This window comes from Dendropsophus ebraccatus, chromosome 12 (genome assembly GCF_027789765.1).
Source record: "Dendropsophus ebraccatus isolate aDenEbr1 chromosome 12, aDenEbr1.pat, whole genome shotgun sequence".
Taxonomy (NCBI): domain Eukaryota; kingdom Metazoa; phylum Chordata; class Amphibia; order Anura; family Hylidae; genus Dendropsophus; species Dendropsophus ebraccatus.
In genome coordinates, this window is record NC_091465.1 from 51,034,937 (window position 1) to 51,053,692 (window position 18,756).

The 18,756-nt window shown below is 42.8% G+C and overlaps 1 protein-coding gene across 1 annotated transcript in view; it reads left to right on the forward strand.

Moving 5' to 3' along the window:
• Positions 1–18,513, forward strand: part of HSD17B14 (hydroxysteroid 17-beta dehydrogenase 14) — a 35,264-nt gene extending 16,751 nt beyond the window's left edge. Inside the window, exons 3-9 of the mRNA XM_069948482.1 lie at positions 1,873–1,970; positions 10,688–10,754; positions 12,158–12,249; positions 13,310–13,414; positions 14,060–14,127; positions 14,688–14,784; positions 17,864–18,513. Coding sequence (XP_069804583.1) covers positions 1,873–1,970; positions 10,688–10,754; positions 12,158–12,249; positions 13,310–13,414; positions 14,060–14,127; positions 14,688–14,784; positions 17,864–18,028 — 692 coding nt within the window. The 3' untranslated portion in view covers positions 18,029–18,513. The remainder of the gene's footprint in view (positions 1–1,872; positions 1,971–10,687; positions 10,755–12,157; positions 12,250–13,309; positions 13,415–14,059; positions 14,128–14,687; positions 14,785–17,863) is intronic.
• Positions 18,514–18,756: the final 243 nt, after the last annotated feature.

Here is an 18,756-nt window from a genome sequence, read left to right on the forward strand (position 1 = left end):
GACCACACCCCCTTTACATTATGCTCCACCCACACTCTTTAAAGTGACTGTCAAGGGCGACAAGAAAAGCCAAAAACGTAATCGTTTTTGCACAAAACTGTCCCTTGTGAAAAGATTTGCACATTTGCAAAAATTTTCTTTGATGTCAGAAAACTTGCACAGATGTGTCGTAAATTTCCCCTATAATGGAAGCAGTAAAGGGCTTAATGTACATGTACACTTTTGAGAACAAAGCCAGGTCACTACATTGTGTGTTACTCAAGAATCAGTAGAAGTTGTAATATGTGAATGGTAACACTGCCCTCTACAGGTGCTAAGTAGAGAGGAGCTAAAGTACAGTAAGTTAGGTTTCACGAAATGACAAAAGATTGGCATTTGATTCCCAGTGGATAAAGAAGGTCAAAGCTGCCTGGAAAACATAAGTACAGTGCAGTCATAAGCTCATAGTTTCGCTCACATATTAATTTTAGATGCACAATAACCTATAATGCAGGGCATTCAAAAAGTCTTCAGACCTTTTTACTTTTTTTAAATATTTTATGCTGCGGCCTAAAATTTAAACATCCAGTTTTCCCCACCATTAAGCATTCAATATCCCATAATGACAATGGGAAAACAGAATCTTAGAAAGTTTTGCTAATTTACTGAAAAAACTAAGTGGTTGTTTTAAAATATTGGCAATTATTTGCGATTAAATGGCCGCCATCCACTCATTTTTACCAGTGTGTGAACATAGCCTTTCTGTGTTTTCAATCCACTCCTGGTTTTGGTTGCAAAACACTGAGAAAAATACTAAGTGTGAACACAGCCCAAATCTGTGTCTCTACACAATGACTGAGCTCTACAGACAATTCTTTGGTTCTCATGGCTTGGAGGTTGTTCTGAGACTGTGAGACCTTATATAGACAGGGCTATGTACTTACAAATCATATCCAATAATTCCAATCAAGGTGCAGAAATATCTCAGAGATGATCAAAAGCAACTCTACACTCACACGTTTAGAAGCTTTATAAGTATATTATGTCTACAATCATCCAAAATCAATTAGTCAATAATGCATCCGCATTGCATCCATAATCTGTTTTGTTTTTTTTTACTTTTTTGCGGATCAGCAAAAAGGGGGAAGGTGATAGTTAAATAAGTGGGAATGGTTTAGGCTATGTTTTCTCACTTCAGAAACATATCAGGCAAAGGCCACCATCTTAGTTATACAGATGGCCGCTAGTATTTATCATGATCATTATTAGCGGCCGTCTATGAGACTGCTGCCTTTCCCTGCTACTCATTCATATATTTTCACCTGTAAAAATTATGGATGCTCCAATACACGTCTATGGGACAATCTGTGCTGCAATTACGGTCTGTAGTAGATCTGGTCAGTCAACACTTTTAAATGGCCACAACAGCATCACCACTACTATGGGAAAACTTTGCTGTGGACTTTTTAATGTGTTCCAACAATTTAAAGGCACCATAATTACAAGCTCGGGGCACTCTTGCTGCAAACATGAATGTCTTTAGGTACCGTAACATTGAAACTTGGATGTCTATAAAAGTCCATGAAAGTTAACGCATGACAGTGGTATGAAATAAGATAGTGTTAAAGTTCGCCCATGTGAAAATTATCTCAAACTGCAGGGGCAGGGGGGAACACAACAAACTATCCCAAATCACCTCTCCCCATGCTAAAGTGCTAGGTCGGGAGGAAAATGCCATCCAGTGGGAACCTGTACATGGTTCTTGGAACCTGTCACATGGCGCATTGCGGGCAATCATTGATTGTTATGTTCTCCCCCTGCCGCCTGTGAGATTTTTTAAACAGCTGGATTTCTCCTTTAAATGGTATAACATTGGTGTGTTATCGTTCACAGAGGAGACAGCCAGTGACCTGGAAGCTGAACTGAAATCCTGTGGAACAGGAGCGGCTATCTATGTCTCTTGTGATGTAACAAAAGAAGAAGAAATCAAAGTAACATTTTACTGCATAAAGTTTTTTTGTTCGTTTAGATATTCTACCGTTTTGCTTTATTTAAACAGATGTGATGATCATGATTTAGTTACATTATGTTATAACTATATTTTAAAGAGTGTATTGCCAAGATGAATATTATCTCCCTTTCATATGGATATAAGAAACCTAGCTGATTGGTAAGCGTCCGACTGATGGAACCCCCACCTATCCTAAAAATGAAGGTCAATTGTTCCCCAAAGTAATGAAGTGTCAGCCTTTTAAAAGCAGCCAGCACTCCATTCATTTTCTATGGGGCCCTCTAAACGTTGCATATTTAGGAAACAGACTTTTGATCTTGGGATAACCCTTTTTGAAGGGAATCTCTCAGAACTAGGTCACAATTAGCAGACAATCTGTGCAATAAAACTAGTGATACCTTTGTTTGAGCTTTCCGTGCTTTCAAAACATAAAATCCTGTTTTTGTCTATACTCAAGTGTAAAAAAGGCAATGCCGAGCTGCTCAAGAGCTGTGGCTGGAACCTTATAAGAACACAGATACGAACACAATCTTATAACTTCTGGAAACACAGTCAGCTCCACAGAAGGCGACATTGAATTTAGCACTAACAGCTATAGCACAGTCTATGCCGACAATCTTCTATAGTTATCTTCTATGTTTATGCAGATTTTTTCAAAGGAGAAGTCCGGCACCGGGACAAAAACTTTTTTGGGGCTGGGAGTGGGGGTACATAAAAAAAGAGGTCACAGCCACCTGTTTCGGTGCCTGTATAGACAAATCTACAAGAGAGAAATGTATCAAGCAACAGTGGTCTGGGCGGTAAAAGGTGATCTTTATTGCATCAGCTTTAAAAACATATTCCACAAGGAACACATAAACAGGCTATGCTCCCACATAGTATTTTTGCTCAGTATTTTGCAACCAAAACTAGAAGTGGATTCAAAACACAGAAAGTAGGGATGGTCCGAACCTGCCGAGGTTGGGGTTCGTATGAACCCGAACGCTCGGCAGCAGATTCCCGCTGTCTGCCCGCTCCGTGGAGCGGGCGGATAAAGCGGAAGGAACGCCTGGAAAACTGGGATACAGCCTATGGTTATGGCTGTATCCCAGTTTTCCAGGCGGTCCTCCCGCTGGATCCGCCCGCTCCACGAGCGGGCAGACAGCGGGAATCATTCCCGAGGGTTCGGGTTCGTACGAACAGAAAGGTTATGTTCACACACTGTTAAAATTGAGTGCATGGCTTCTGTTTAATGGCAAATAATTGCCATTATTTTAAAACAACAGTGGTTGTTGTATATTAAGTTTTTAGGTTGATGCAAGAAAGAGGGATCACCTTTTACTGCCAGGATAACTGTTGCTGGATACATTTCTTTCTAGTTCTAGGATGTAAATCCTTTGGTGAACCTGAACTAATGGCAAGTTCATTCATTGCCTACAAGGCCCAATGCCAGAGAGAGCAGGATCAGGGCCGTTTTAATACATTGGTGGGCCCAGTGCACAGCCCTCAAGAGTGGGCCCCCCCCCCCCAACCCAGCGTTATCAGAATCGGAGCTCCACACACAGTATAATGCCCTGAATGCCCCCACACTGTATTAGGAGCCCCAATACATACAGTAGTTACCTTATAACCTTATAAAGATATCACCAATGATACCATTACACAATACCGCCACACCATGACCCCTATCACTACAGCCCTATAACAGTTACATCCATTTACTCACAGGGGGCGTCTTCTCTCAGAGTCTTTCACCTTTTCTTTCACTCCTTCCAGCCTGGGCCACCTTTAAGTCTTCCCCGGCTGTGAATCTTCTCTCCAGAATCTGCCAGAGAAACATTTTAGGCTCCAACACATACAGTAGTAAGGTCCCCTGTACCCCTATACAGTAGTCACCCCCCTCTGTGCCCCTATATAGTAGTTACACCCCTCTGTGCTCCTATATAGTAGTTACACCCCTCTGTGCCCCTATATAATAGTTACACCCCTCTGTGCCCCTATATAGTAGTTACACCCCTCTTTGCCCCTATATAATAGTTACACCCCTCTGTACCTCTATATAGTAGTTACCCCCCTCTGTGCCCCTATTTAGTAGTTACACCCCTCTGTGCTCCCACTTAATAATTAGGTATGCTCTGTGCCCCAATATAGTAGTAAGGTCCCTATATAGTATAGGCCCCTCTGTGCAGCCCTAATGTTAGTATAGACCCGTGTGCTGCCCCAGTAGTATAGAAAGCTGTGTGCTGCCCCCAGTAGTATAGAAAGCTGTGTGCTGCCCCCAATAGTATATAGAGCTGTGTGCTGCCCCCAGTAGTATATAGAGCTGTGTGCTACCCCCAGTAGTATATAGACCCCATTGTACTGCCCCCAGTAGTATATAGACCACTAGGTGCTGCCCCCAATAATATATAGACCCCTTGTGTGTTGCCCCTAGTACTATAGACCACTAGGTGCTGCCCCCATTAGTATATAGCTCCTTCTGTGCATCCCCCAGTAGTATATAGACCCCTTATGCACTGCCCCCAGTAGTATATAGACCACTAGGTGCTGCCCCCAGTAGTATATAGACCCCTTGTGTGCTGCCCCTAGTGCTATAGACCACTAGGTGCTGCTCCCATTAGTATATAGCCCCCTCTGTGCTCCCCCAGTTATATATACCCGCCACTGTGCATCCCCCAGTAGTATATATACCCCCTTGTGCTCCCCCAAGTAGTATATAGTCCCCCTGTGCACCCCACAGTAGTATATATCCCCTGTGCTCCCCCAAGTAGTATATAGTCCCCCTGTGCACCCCACAGTAGTATATATCCCCTGTGCTCCTCCAAGTCCCCCTGTGCACCCCACAATAGTATTAATATCCCCTGTGCGCCCCTATATAGCCCCCTGTGTGCTCCCTGACTTATATATACCCCCCTGTGCACCCCCCTTTTATATAATCCCCCTGTGCACCCCTGTTATATATATCCCCTGTGTGGCCCCAGTTATATATATACCCCCTGTGTGCCCCCCCAGTTATATATATACCCCCTGTGTGCCCCTAGTTATATATATATCCCCTGTGTGCCCCCAGTTATATATATATACCCCCTGTGTGCCCCCAGTTATATATATATACCCCCTGTGTGCTCCCCAAGTTATATATATATATATACACCCCCTGTGTGCCATCCAAGTTATATATACCCCCCTGTGTGCTCCCCAAGTTATATATACCCCTTTATATAATTCCCCTGTGCATCCCCCAGTTATATATATACACCCCCTGTGTGCCCCCAGTTATATATATATACACCCCCTGTGTACCCCCAGTTATATATACACCCCCTGTGTGCCCCCAGATATACATATACCCTCTGTGTGCCCCCAGATATACATAAACCCCCTGTGTGCCCCCAGATATATATATACCCCCTGTGTGCCCCTAGTTATATATATATCCCCTGTGTGCCCCCAGATATATATACCCCCTGTGCCCCCAGATATATATACCCCCCTGTGCACCCCCTTTTATATAATCCCCCGTCACTTTGCGCTCCCCCAGTTTAAATATACCTCCTGTGTGGCCCCCCAATTATATATACCCCCCTGTGCACCCCATCCCCCCCAGTAGTATATAGACCCCCGCTGTGTGCTGCCCCCCGTTATATAGCCCCCCTTTGGGCTTCCCCCTCCCATATAGCAAGTAACAAAAAAAACAAACACTTTATACTCACCTGGGTCCGCGCGTTCCTCTTCTCTTCACCTCACCTCACTCTTATGGCCGCAGGCAGTGCTTTGCCTGCGGTCACAAGAGGCCGCTCTCCCCTCTCGCGGTGTAGGCGCTGAGTGACGTCACTCAGCGCCGATACCACTGCGGGAAAGCGGCCTCTTGTGACCGCAGGCAAAGCACTGCCTGCGGCCACAAGGATGACTGACGGGTAGGGAGCCAATAGCTCCCGACCTGTCAGTGCCGCTGCCTGTACCTCAAACGAGCGCTCATAGCTACAGTACAGAGCGCCGCAGGGGGGGCCCTGCAGGGGGCGCCATGGACGGGTAACCTTACCCATCCCGATGGCGCCCTCCTGGCAGGCTGGTGGCCGGAGCCCTGTGCGACCGCAATGGTCGCACAGAGCAAAGGCCGGCCCTGCTCAGGGTGGGCCCCTTTATCCAGTGGGCCCGGTGCACGTGCACCATGGGCCCTCTGGTTAAAGCGGCCCTAAGCAGGATAAACATTTATTTCCCCTCTTCATAGGATTGAATGGGAGCCTAGAAATAGTCAGAAGGGCATGCTTACTATTTCTGATGCTTCCATGTTTATCCTGCTCTCCAGCCCAGGGCAGAGACTTAGGGGGCATAGATACGTCTGCAAATTTGCAGAAGTTATGGACAGGGAAGGAATGTAATGGATTCATTCCCCAATATTGACACATCATGCCGGCAGCAGGGAAACTCTTTGAATTGTCATTACAGTGCCGCAGCGATTCAAAAAAATTTCCTGCTGCCGGCATAATGTGTCAATATCGGGGAATGAATCCATTACATTCCTTCCCTGTCCATAACTTCTACAAGTTTGCAGACGTATGAATACCCTATTAGGACTTGTTAGCAATTGTAGTGGTCCCGAAAGTCAGATCCCAGTCTAGCTTAAAGGGGTTATTTAGGAATAGGAAAAAATACAGCTACCTTCTTGCAAAAACAGCACCACCACTGTCCACAGGTAGTGCAATCCAATAGAAAAGAACTGCAAAAAAAAGCCTGGATAACCCTTTTTATGGTATAACCTGACTGACCGGTTTTAAAAGTAAGATATAGGGTATCACCACATTCATTGTTTATAAAGGTGCAGCAGCTTGTCTGTGCTGGTCCTATGTATGTGAGGTCAGACACTCACACTTCTATGTTATAGTCCCTGAGAAGATCTTTAAAGTGTAACTATCATTTCAGGTGACTTTTCAGGATGCGCTGTTCTGTACATGTATATCAGTGGTGTCAAACTCAAATATACAGTGGGCCAAAATAAAAAAATTGAACAAAGTTGTGGGCAAACCTTGATAATTATTAAAGCGTGAATGCGGTGTTCCTGGCACTGTCAGTGGTGTGGGTCTCCCAGCGCTGTGCACTATGATAAATGACATGATAAATTGCTAGGATATGAATAAACCCCCAACCCATGGAATAGCCAACCCCCCCCCCAATATTGCCCCATGTAGTGGCCAACCCAACCAAAATTGCCCGACATAGTAGCTAGCCCTCCCAGTAGTGCCCGAATAAGTGCCCAAATAGTAGCAAGCCCCCCCAAGTGTCCTATATAGTATCCAGCCCTCCAAAATAGTCTCCTATAGTAGCCAGCCCTCCCCAATAGTCTCCTATAGTAGCAAGCCCTCCCCAATAGTCTTCTACAGTAGCCAGCCCTCCCTAATAGTCTCATATAGTAGCCAGATCTCCCCTGTAGTCTCATATAGTAGCCAGCCCTCCCCATAGTCTCTTATATAGTACTTAGCCCATTCTATCACCAGCATGTGCCATTTTGCCCCATGTCACCCCCTGCAAACTCCATCTCAGTGCCTGCTTTTCCTATGCTCACTTGTAGTATGGATGCAGATTAGTCTCTGTGCTGCCTCCTAAAAACCAGGAAAATTTCATAAACAATATTTTAAATGTAAAACTCTATACAAATTCTGACTGTGATAGTACTGATTTAGGCTATGTTCACACTATGTATCTGTGCGGCTGTATTTTTTATGCGGCTGGAAATGTGCGGCTGAAACTACGGCCGTGGGAAAAAATAGACATGCGGCTGAAAACATACGGTCATTTACTTGGAAATCTGGTTCAACTAAAAATAACAAATAAAATCTTTAGAAAGTGATGCAAACACCTCTGGATGCATCTGGGAAAGCAGGGAACACAGTTTACAGGAATCGCTATTACCGGGGTTTGCGATCCTCTGCAGTAATGCCGATGCCTCTCATGGTTAATATATTTAATTAATAAAACACATTTTCGTTGTAATAAAGTCCCTTTCGTTGTTCAATAATTAAATTTAAACGAATCCATCATTTTGCAATTAAATATACTGTTAAAATAAATATATATATAAATAAATGTATATTTATATATATATTTATTTTTTGACAGTAAATTTAATTGCACAATGATGGATTCGTTTAAATTAAATTATTGAACAACGAAACTGATTTTATTACAAAAAAAAATGTGTTTTATTAATTAAATATTAATTAGTACAGGAAGCTCCATCAAGCCGTTAATTCATATTCCCGGTAATAGAGCATTCTGTACTAATCAACACTTTACTTTAATTAAAACATCAAATGTTTCTTCTAATTATGTTATCACAATAGCATTATTAGAAGAAACATTTTGAATTATATATGCGCTCAGCTGATTGGCTGATCGGCTCAGCGCACATATAAAGAGCCGGTCCGCAGTACAGTGACTTCATTGTGCTCCGGACCAGCGAAGAGGACACATCGGGGTGAGTATAAAGCTCTCCCCACCCCAGCACTGCACCCATCCCAGCAAGGAAGGGGGGGTCACTTAACCCCTTCCTTGCTGGGATGGGTGCAGTCTGACATCAGTCTGGCCCCCAAGGGGTTAAGAGGGATGCAATACATCCTCCCTTAACCCCTTGGGGGCCAGACTGTAAGCAGCGATCTGTAAAGATGCTGCATACTGTAAGGAGCACAACACCGCTCACAATGATGGGTGTTGTGCTCCTATTTGTGTGTTTTTTGTGTGTTTCTCCCTTTTTGTTTTTCAGATATCGGTATCCTGTGGATTACGTCTGATTCGGTGGACTACGTCAATGACCAGCGGTTGTTTGGTGTTTTTTTTTATAAAATGGTCAATGAGGGGTCTTTTTATTTGAATAAAAACATTTTTTCACTTTTTTTAATTATTTATTTAAAAAAAAAAAACGCATATGCTCCCCCCTATTTTTATAACCAGCCGGGTTAAAAACCAAGCGACAGCAGCCTGGTAACACCAGGGTGGGAAGAGCCATTGGTTTAGGCCCTCCTCAGCCTAAATATTACCAGCCTGCTGCCGACCCAGTCCAGGAGCGCCAATTTTGACGCTCCGGGACCACTGGCACCCGGCTCTTCCCAGTACCCCTGGTGGCATTGGGTACTGGGGTAATAATGGGGGGTTAGTGTTAGCCATTTTATACCGGCTAACACTAGGCCCCGACTTAGTAATGGATTCCGTCTATTAGACGGCTTACACTACTAAGTCTATAAAGTAAAGAAATAAAGACAACACACAAGTGAGAATTTTTTTTTATTCAAATAAAAACACCCCCACACCCCTCATTGACCATTTTATTAAAAAAAACACCAAACAACCGCTGGTCATCGACGTAGTCCACCGAATCCGACGTAATCCACAGGATACCGATATCTGAAAAACAAAAAGGGAGAAACACACAAAAAACACACAAACAGGAGCACAACACCCATCATTGTGAGCGGTGTTGTGCACCTTACAGTATGCAGCATCTTTACAGATCGCTGCTTACAGTCTGGCCCCCAAGGGGTTAAGGGAGGATGTATTGCATCCCCCTTAACCCCCTGGGGGCCAGACTGATGTCAGATTGCACCCATCCCAGCAAGGAAGGGGTTAAGTGACCCCCCTTCCTTACTGGGATGGGTGCAGTGCTGGGGAGGGGGTGGGGAGAGCTTTATACTCATCCCGATGTGTCCTCTTCGCTGGTCCACAGCACAATGAAGTCACTGTACTGCGGACCGGCTCTTTATATGTGCGCTGAGCCGATCAGCCAATCAGCTGAGCGCACATATAATTCAAAATGTTTCTTCTAATAATGCTATTGTGATAACATAATTAGAAGAAACATTTGATGTTTTAATTAAAGTGAAGTGTTGATTAGTACAGAATGCTCTATTACCGGGAATATGAATTAACGGCTTAATAGAGCTTCCTGTACTAATTAATATTTAATTAATAAAACACATTTTTGTTGTAATAAAATCAGTTTCATTGTTCAATAATTTAACTGTAATGAATCCATCATTGTGCAATTAAATATACTGTCAAAAAATAAATATATATATATATATATATATATATATATAAATATACATTTATTTATATATATATTTATTTTAACAGTAAATTTTATTGCACAATAATGGATTCGTTAGAATTAAATTATTGAACAACGAAAGGGACATTATTACAAAGAAAATGTGTTTTATTAATTTAATATATTAACTATTAGAGGCATCGGCATTCGGCATTATTGCCGGCTATTTTTTAAGTACTCCGTACGGACCGCCTGTCAATCCACGGCCGTGAATTTGCACAGTTCCAGCCGCAAACAATGGTCTTGTTCATTTTTTACGGGTCCGTTTACGATCGGGCCGTAGGCTCATACATAGTGTGCACTGTGCAGCCGCATATCGTATACTTTCCAGCGTACGCATGAACCGGAAAAATACCGCCGATGATTTACCGCCCGCAATACAGCCGCATAGATACAGAGTGTGAACCTAGCCTTAAAAGTATCAGAATATCTAGGGACATGGCCTACTAAGTAATGGCAACATCCAGGTATCGATTTTTTCACACATTTCTAGTAGGAATAACAGGGCACTACATAGAGACTATTCTTACTCATGCTTTTGCTGTTTGAGAAAAATACAAAGAATCTTGTGTACTTTACATTAAAATACATTAACCACTTGGTTCTATGTAACACAGAGGCTGATTGATGTAACTGTGAAAACATACGGAAAAATAGACTGTCTGGTCAACAATGCGGGATGGCGTGAGTACCTTATGTAATATTGTAGGGCAATTATTGACCAGAAAGGAGGAGCTGAAAAATAATCCTCACCCTCTTACTTCCTTGATCTGTGCTTGGAATAGCGCACTAAACCTATGTACATCTCTTCTTCATAGAGAACAATGTTTAATACCATAGGTAGTTATTAAAGGGGTTGTTTCCTGGCACCCCGCAAACAGCTGATCTTACTGGGGTAACTTTTATCTAGTCATATAGCCCCTGTGTAGTCTGCCTAAATGGGAGCTGATCCTGCAGAGTTTCTTACAACCACTAAGTATTTCACAAGAACTGGCTGACAATTCACAGGTAACGGAAGAAACAACCATTGGCCAGGCATTAGCCAGACTTGACTTTCTTGACCAGTAACTATTGATCAATGACAAATGACCATCTTTGAATATGAGCATACATAATATTTTTGAAGGGTGTTTCTGTTCTTTTGTTATGTTCATTTCAGACCATAAGTTTATGGTAAACAGATTTGTGTAAGATACATTAAAGGGAAACTTTCAGCAGATTAGAAGTATCAAACTTGCTGATATGTCCCTATAGCACACGAGGTGCTGAGGATGAATGTAAATTTCTTACCTTGATTCTCAGCACCTGTTATGAGATATTAGTAGTTAATTTCATATGTTAATGAGGCGGTTTGGTGCCCTGGTGGCACTGAATAATAGGGCGGCACTCTGCAGTGACATCACTCTGACGCTCATCAGTGCGGAGTGCAGGATAATTATTTATTAGGTGGGCCAGCCTGGGCAAATGGGTGCACGTAGGGTGGTAGCCCCACCCCAGTGTGCTAAACTGCCTCATTAGCAAATGGAATTAACTACTAACTAAACCGACTTCACCCTATAGTACTATCTGGTAGAGTAAATAGAAAAGAGAAGGTCCAATAGTGAACATAATGGGCCCCTATTGTGGCACCAAGTTTTGCTACCCCGCACACAAGTAAACACGCTGCCTCTCTTACATGAAGACTGGCACAAAGTGGCTTAGTGCATTTTTTTTTTTTATTTAAAACAAGAACGGGGGTACAGTAGGCACATACACACTTAGTGGAGAACGCTGAGGAAGGAGCATAGTCACATGCTCCTGCATGCTTGGCCATTGTATTGACAGGATCACTGTTCTGAGAGCCAGGAAAGAGGGCACAGCAAGGAGGTGGAGATTCCTATAACATTACCATGGGGCTCAGCAGGGGCAGGTGTTTGCTATAATGTGGCCAGCCCCATTAAGCCATTAGCTATGTCATGTCTATGGGAAGATGGAAATTTGCAAACATTTATTTTTATCCTCTTATACAAATTTTAGACTTGTGTGTATGACTATTCCAGACTGTAATTTTCTCTAATGTTGCTGCTTTTTACCCTGTGTAATCCTAGATCCTCCTGAACAAATCATAGACAACACAAGTGGCCAGGACTTTCAGAACCTTTTAAACTTGAATCTGATTGGCTACTTCCTGACTGCAAAGGTAAATACTGACCACATGATAAATGCACTCCAATGCTAAGCATGGACACCAAAACATTTGCATGTTTGAGACATGACCTATGCTTAGGGTATGTTCACACTGAGTAAAACAGGCGGAATTCCCCCGCCACAGTGTCCCATAGCCCATCTATGGGACAGCGTACGCTCCTCCGCAGCCGCTGCTCTCTGCTCAAAGAAATGACATGTCACTTCTTTGAGTGGAGAGCGGCAGCTGCGGAGGAGTGCGCGCTCTCCATTGAGATGATATGACACACTGAGGCAGGTGTAATTCCACCTATTTTACTCAGTGTGAACATACCCTTAAAGGGCAATTCAATTTATCTTGCAAAAATTTCGCAGCACTTTACAATTCTGGTACATAACCAGACAATCAATCAGATATTACAGAATTGCACATTAATAACTAAAAGTTCAGATTATGGAGGAACACATGAAACCAATAATAAGTTCACATTAAGGTATCCCAGCGATCAGCTGATCAGCATCGGTCCGGTTTTTCTGACTTCCAGCAATCAGGGCAGCCATTTAACTTTTTGTGCTGCAGCAGCATCTCCGGTTATGTTAATAAAAAAAAGGTGTATCAGAAATACAGAAATAAATACTTATGTGACTGAGCTACATAGGTACATTGTTAATACGGTTGAAAAAAGACACATGTCCATCAAGTTCAACCAAGGAGGGGATGGATGCAGGGAAGGGGGAGGGGTGATAGGTTCTATACATATACATTTAGATTATTTTGGTCTAAGAACTTGTCTAGGCCGGTTTTGAAGCCCTCTACTGTTGTTGCTGTGACCAGATCCTGTGGTAGACTGTTCCACAGATTCACAGTTCTCATGGTAAAGAAGGCTTGTCGCTGATTGTCTTAAGAGCTGATTGTCTTAAGAATCCTGGGTATGTTAGCTTGGCTGATGCTGAATGGCAGGATGAACTATAAACCTTACTATAATGAAACTTTACATATTTGTTCAGTTGCTTCTCTTACAGCCCTTTATGTGTCATTAATGTTTATTGTCTTTTTACTTTCTTGTATATTCCAGTATGCTTTACCCCATCTCCGAAAAACTCAAGGGAACATTATCAACATATCAAGTCTTGTTGGAATTATTGGTCAAAAACATGCAATACCTTATGTTGCCACAAAGGTACAAAGTCCCCAGTACACAATAATTTATGTAATGTTACAGATAATACTCCTACATTGAAGTCCGGTGGGGAAACAAAAATTCAGTTCAGGCAGGGGGTGGTAGGAACATAATAACGAACGCATATTTACTGTTCCCCATGCCCACGCTGCACCGTGTCTCGCTCCAGGGCACCCGTCAGCATACTCCAGCTCTTCGACATCACCACCCAGTTGATGGATGCTCCACTCAGTCAGTCAGTGACTGGAGTGGGAAACTGCTACAGTCACTGATTGCCCCAGAAGTTGGAGCATGTACATTAAGGACTTTCTTCCTTTTTCAGTGTTCTTTTGCTGTTTTCTGTTTATGATATACTACATGTATGACCGTCATGTTATGGTGTAATAAACAGTAGTGTGTCTAATAAGTCTAGAACTCCACTCCCCGGGGATCATTCTCATAAACCTGGTATATACATACCTCCAGAGCTCACCCTCTTTCCATATGTATTTGTAGACCATGACAAATACTGTAGGTGTGGGAACTGTTGTGGCATTTTTCCATCATAGTACTCCTACATAGCACTGAAGACACACCAAACAACTGCATTTGCAGTGTATCTTGTTGTGTTTTAATGGGCCCTCATAGTCTTTGCTTATTCACCAGGGAGCTGTGACTGCAATGACCAAGGCAATGGCTATAGATGAAAGCCAGTACAATGTACGAGTCAATAGGTAAGATCTCAACAAGCCTGTATATTTGTAGGAGTGAAACCTAAATTTGTCAAGCTTCTTTAACACAACCTAAGAAAATTCTTAAAAACTTTGGTATAAGCATTGCAGAGGAACGTGACGTTTGGTAAAACGTTTATCAAACCTGGCCAGAGATTATGCACACTGGTTCTTTAAAAGATAGACAGGGAGAACACCTCCTTCCCCCCCCCTACAGGCAAAACTAGGAACAGCAAGAGCAAAATGTGCTTGGACAAGGCTGTAAGGAGGAGCACAGGTTCCAGCACATGCAGCAGGGGTAATTCAGGGCTGTTCCCACCGGGATGATGAGTAAGCCAATAGGATAGGTTAAATCCTGCCTGTGATACCCTTGTTTCCTCGCACTTTCTAGAAGGTCCCATACATATCAGAATCTAAACTTAACTTAAATTTTCCTATTGACTTTGTAATGGGCAAGACTGCTGTGCAGATGTATATGCCTTAGATGGATATTTCAGTAATAGATCTTGCTGTTGGGACAATAATGTACATACATTCCATAAAACACCATTGTATATTTTCAGCATATCTCCTGGAAACATATGGACCCCACTGTGGGAGGAGCTATCCCATCATTCCGCTGATCCAAGTGCAATGATCCTGGGAGGGAAGGATGCACAGGTAAAAGATTTTCAGACAAAAATTTATGTGGGAGCTATGTTCTGTGATGTGAAATACAATAAAATTGTGTTTTTATAAAAATAATGCAAATTACTAGAATTTGGAAGAAAGAAAATAAAACCAATTATGTTTTGGCTTTCACACACCAGCACATTACAGTTTCATGTAAAATGTATTTAAAACCAAGAATGGGATCAAATCCCATCCAATGAGACTAGGAAAGTCTTTTGCATAAAAAACCCTTTAGGATCTAATTTCACTTCATCACTTTCATGCTGCCTAACCCAGGGCTGTGGAGACGGTAAGCTGCAGCTCTGACTCCAACTCTGACTCCTAAATTTTATCAGGACCGAATCTGACTCCTGAAACTGACTTCAACTTCTTTATAAATGGCCGGTCAGATACCAGGGGAGACGGGAGTTATTTATCACACTGGCTCGGCAGCTTCTCCCTTATGTCCTCCATGATCCTGGGGTGACTTCTAAATTAATAAGGAAAGATATAAAGCTTCTTGCAGCTTCTCCTGTGTGTGCAGTGGATGCAGCCAGTCTCCAGCCTCCATGTCCTGAACAACTCACTACTAGACTAGATGGAGCAGGTGGTCTTTTCCTGCTGACAATCTTCTATGTTTCTAACTAAATATTCTACATACACACAGAAACACTGGTAACAATGCCAGATACCTGTAATATAGGGGTCAACGTAGTGATAGAGAGGGGTCACACACAGTGATAGAGAGGGGTAAGCCATAGTGATAGAGAGGGGTCACATATAGTGATAGAGAGGGGTCACACATAGTGATATAAAGGGGCCACACATAGTGATAGAGAGGGGTAAGCCATAGTGATAGAGAGGGGTCACACATAGTTATATAGAGGGGTCACACATAGTGATATAGAGGGTTCACACATAGTGATATAGAGAAGTTACACATAGTGATATAGAGGTGGTCACTGTGGGGGCAAATGATCGCACACAGACACACACAGTCTGCTGCAGCCTTAGCACACACAAACACACACACAGACCCTGCTGAAGCCATAGCGCGCACACACACACAGCCTGCTGCAGCCATAGCACACATACACACACAGAGCCTGTATCCATAGCAAACACACACAGTCTGCTGCAGCCATAGCACACATACACACACAGAGCCTGCATCCATAGCAAACACACACAGTCTGCTGCAGCCATGGCACACAGATACAACCCGCTGCAGCCATAGCACACACAAACACACACAGCCCGCTGCAGCCATAGCACACACACACACACACACACACACAGTCTGCTGCAGCCAAAGCGTGCACACACAGCCTGCTACAGCCATAGCACACACACAGCCTGCTGCAGCCATGGCACACACACAGCCTGCTGCAGCCATAGCACACACACACACACACACACACACACACACACACACACTGGTGCAGCCATAGCATACACACAGACACACAGCCGGCTGCAGTCATTGCACACAAACACACACTCACTCAAACATCTGTAGCTATAGAACACTGAATAAAAACACACAATCTTCTCCTAGAGAGAAAGCACTGAGGACAGAGGTTACTGCTGCACTACTTATGGCTTCTCCTCCTCTATATTACACAGGATATCTTCATATTACACTGCTGCTCATATACAGTCATCCAGCATCCAGGAAGAGAACAGCACAGATCTTCCCCCACACAATGGACTCTTCCAGCTCAGAAACAAACTGCCAAATAGCGACCGACAATTTTCCCCCAACCACCCTCCCTTATGTAATAAGGCCAGTGTCCTATTAGAATGTTGCTGATAAAATATATTGATGAGCAAAACTTATAAAATTCATATTAAAACTCAATTCTAAATTTTTTTTCGACTAGCCAAAACTAGCTCAGACTCCACGACTCCGACTTCACAGCCCTGGCCTAACCGCAAGTCATCAGGCTGGTCACGAGCAGCCTTCCCCAACCCATAAGCTTTGATTGATAAATCTTTCCTATATCCAGACAGGTAGGCATGTGTCAATCAAGGCTGGAGGGTCAGGGTGAAGCTGCCAGTGACCACTCTGATGACCCCCATAGAATGAGGCTGTTGCTGCACTAGTAAAGAGACCCATTACTTGTCTATTTGTATTTTGGATTTGCAGGGTCTCACAGGTGAAACCTCAACCAAACATAACATTTTGGCACATCCTAGCAGATAGGACTATCTATATAAGATTGAGCTTAGCATTCTTTGCCCCCTACTGCAGAGAAAGCCTCTGTATTATATGTTTAGTGTTCCTTTAAAGGAGATTGCAATTTACCATGGGGCAAGTTATGTGTTTTATCTGTGGGTTTGTGACCATTAGAACCTCCAATGATCCAAATAATGATGAGTACAGTGCTCAGCTGGCTTCAGCGCTTCCATACAGTTTGCATAAAGTAGAAGTACACCTACTCCACTGTTGCTCTTTTACAGTTAGGGGACTCAGGACCTTTTTTTTAAGTTGTGATTGGTGAGGGTCCTAGCTGTCAGAATTACCGAACAAAACAATTTATTACTTACATCATTCTATTCTGCTGTTCTCCTGCTATGCAAGAGAATGAGCTTTGTGTTACATCACTCCCTCCACCCTCCAGATGCTGATTGACAGCTGTTTGCCTATAGACAGCATAAAGATAGGCAACTGGCTGTCAGCTGCTGGTGAGCAAAGTGTACTGGTGCTCATGAATATTGAGGACTACTGAGCACATGCACATTATGGAGAGGACTTCTTATTATCCATGTTATTAAGGAGGATATCTCTGAATCAGCTGCACAGAACAATATAAGTGATACATCATTCTGTTCAGCTTCTCTGTCCTTATATAGGGCAGCATAAACCTACCGACAGAGTCTCTTTAAGTGCCCTTGGAGAATTTAAATATCCTTGTTTGCTTAACTCTAGTATCTAAAAACTCTCAATGCTCATAGTTCCAACAAAACCTCATGTCGGAAAATTCCTATTTATTTAATTCTCCAATCTATGCCTGTATTTACCTTTCAATAGCCTTTGTATTTCCCTGTACCACTCCCATTTCTCATGCGTTCATCTTGATTTCAGCTGCTGGGTCGAATGGGGACAGCTGAGGAGTGTGCCAATGCTGTGCTCTTCCTGGCAGCAGAGGGTACATTCTGCACAGGTATTGATATTCTACTAACAGGCGGAGCTGAACTCAATTATGCCAATAAGAACCAGCAGAAGACAAGAAGCAGCATTTATCACTGACTGCGAACAGACTGCAATGTAACTCCACTGGTTTTCAAAGGGGATATCCAGCGCTACAAAAAGAGTTGTCTCCAGATTGGGTGGTGTTTCAAAGTCAGTTCCATTGAAGTAAATGGAGCTTAATTGCAAACTACACCTGAACTGGAGACAAGAGAGGGGGAAAAGTGGTCATGTTTTTGTAGCGCTGGATAACCCCTTTAAGGTTTCTGGATAAAGCTTCTCTGATGTAAATCATATAGACACAAGTACATACAAGTTCCTTGGGAGAAAGAATATAAGGATATGCTACAGGTGTATGCCATACAGTAATGTGATAGTGGAACAAGATCACTATATGATGGGCAGAAGTGATAAATTATATTGGGTGATATAAGCTCACGGTTGCCAGCAAACATAGTCACATGGATAAAAGATACTGTAAGCAGGTTAAATGCTACTGTTTTAGGTTTAAGGTAAATTTCCCCTTTAAATATAGTTTGCACATGCCAACAACTCTTAACCCTAGGTGGATGTATAAAACTCCACGTTTACATTTCTATATGCCTGACTACTTTTATCTTTTAATATCATCAAACAATTCCTTTAAATATAACACTTGCATTAGTAACTCGAGCAATGTAGTTCCTGTATTTTATTATTATCCCATGTCAAAATAAAAAACATTTAATGAACAAAGAAGAACAGAAGGACTTGTGACTAAAGTAGGGACAGTCCCCCCCTTAAAAAGG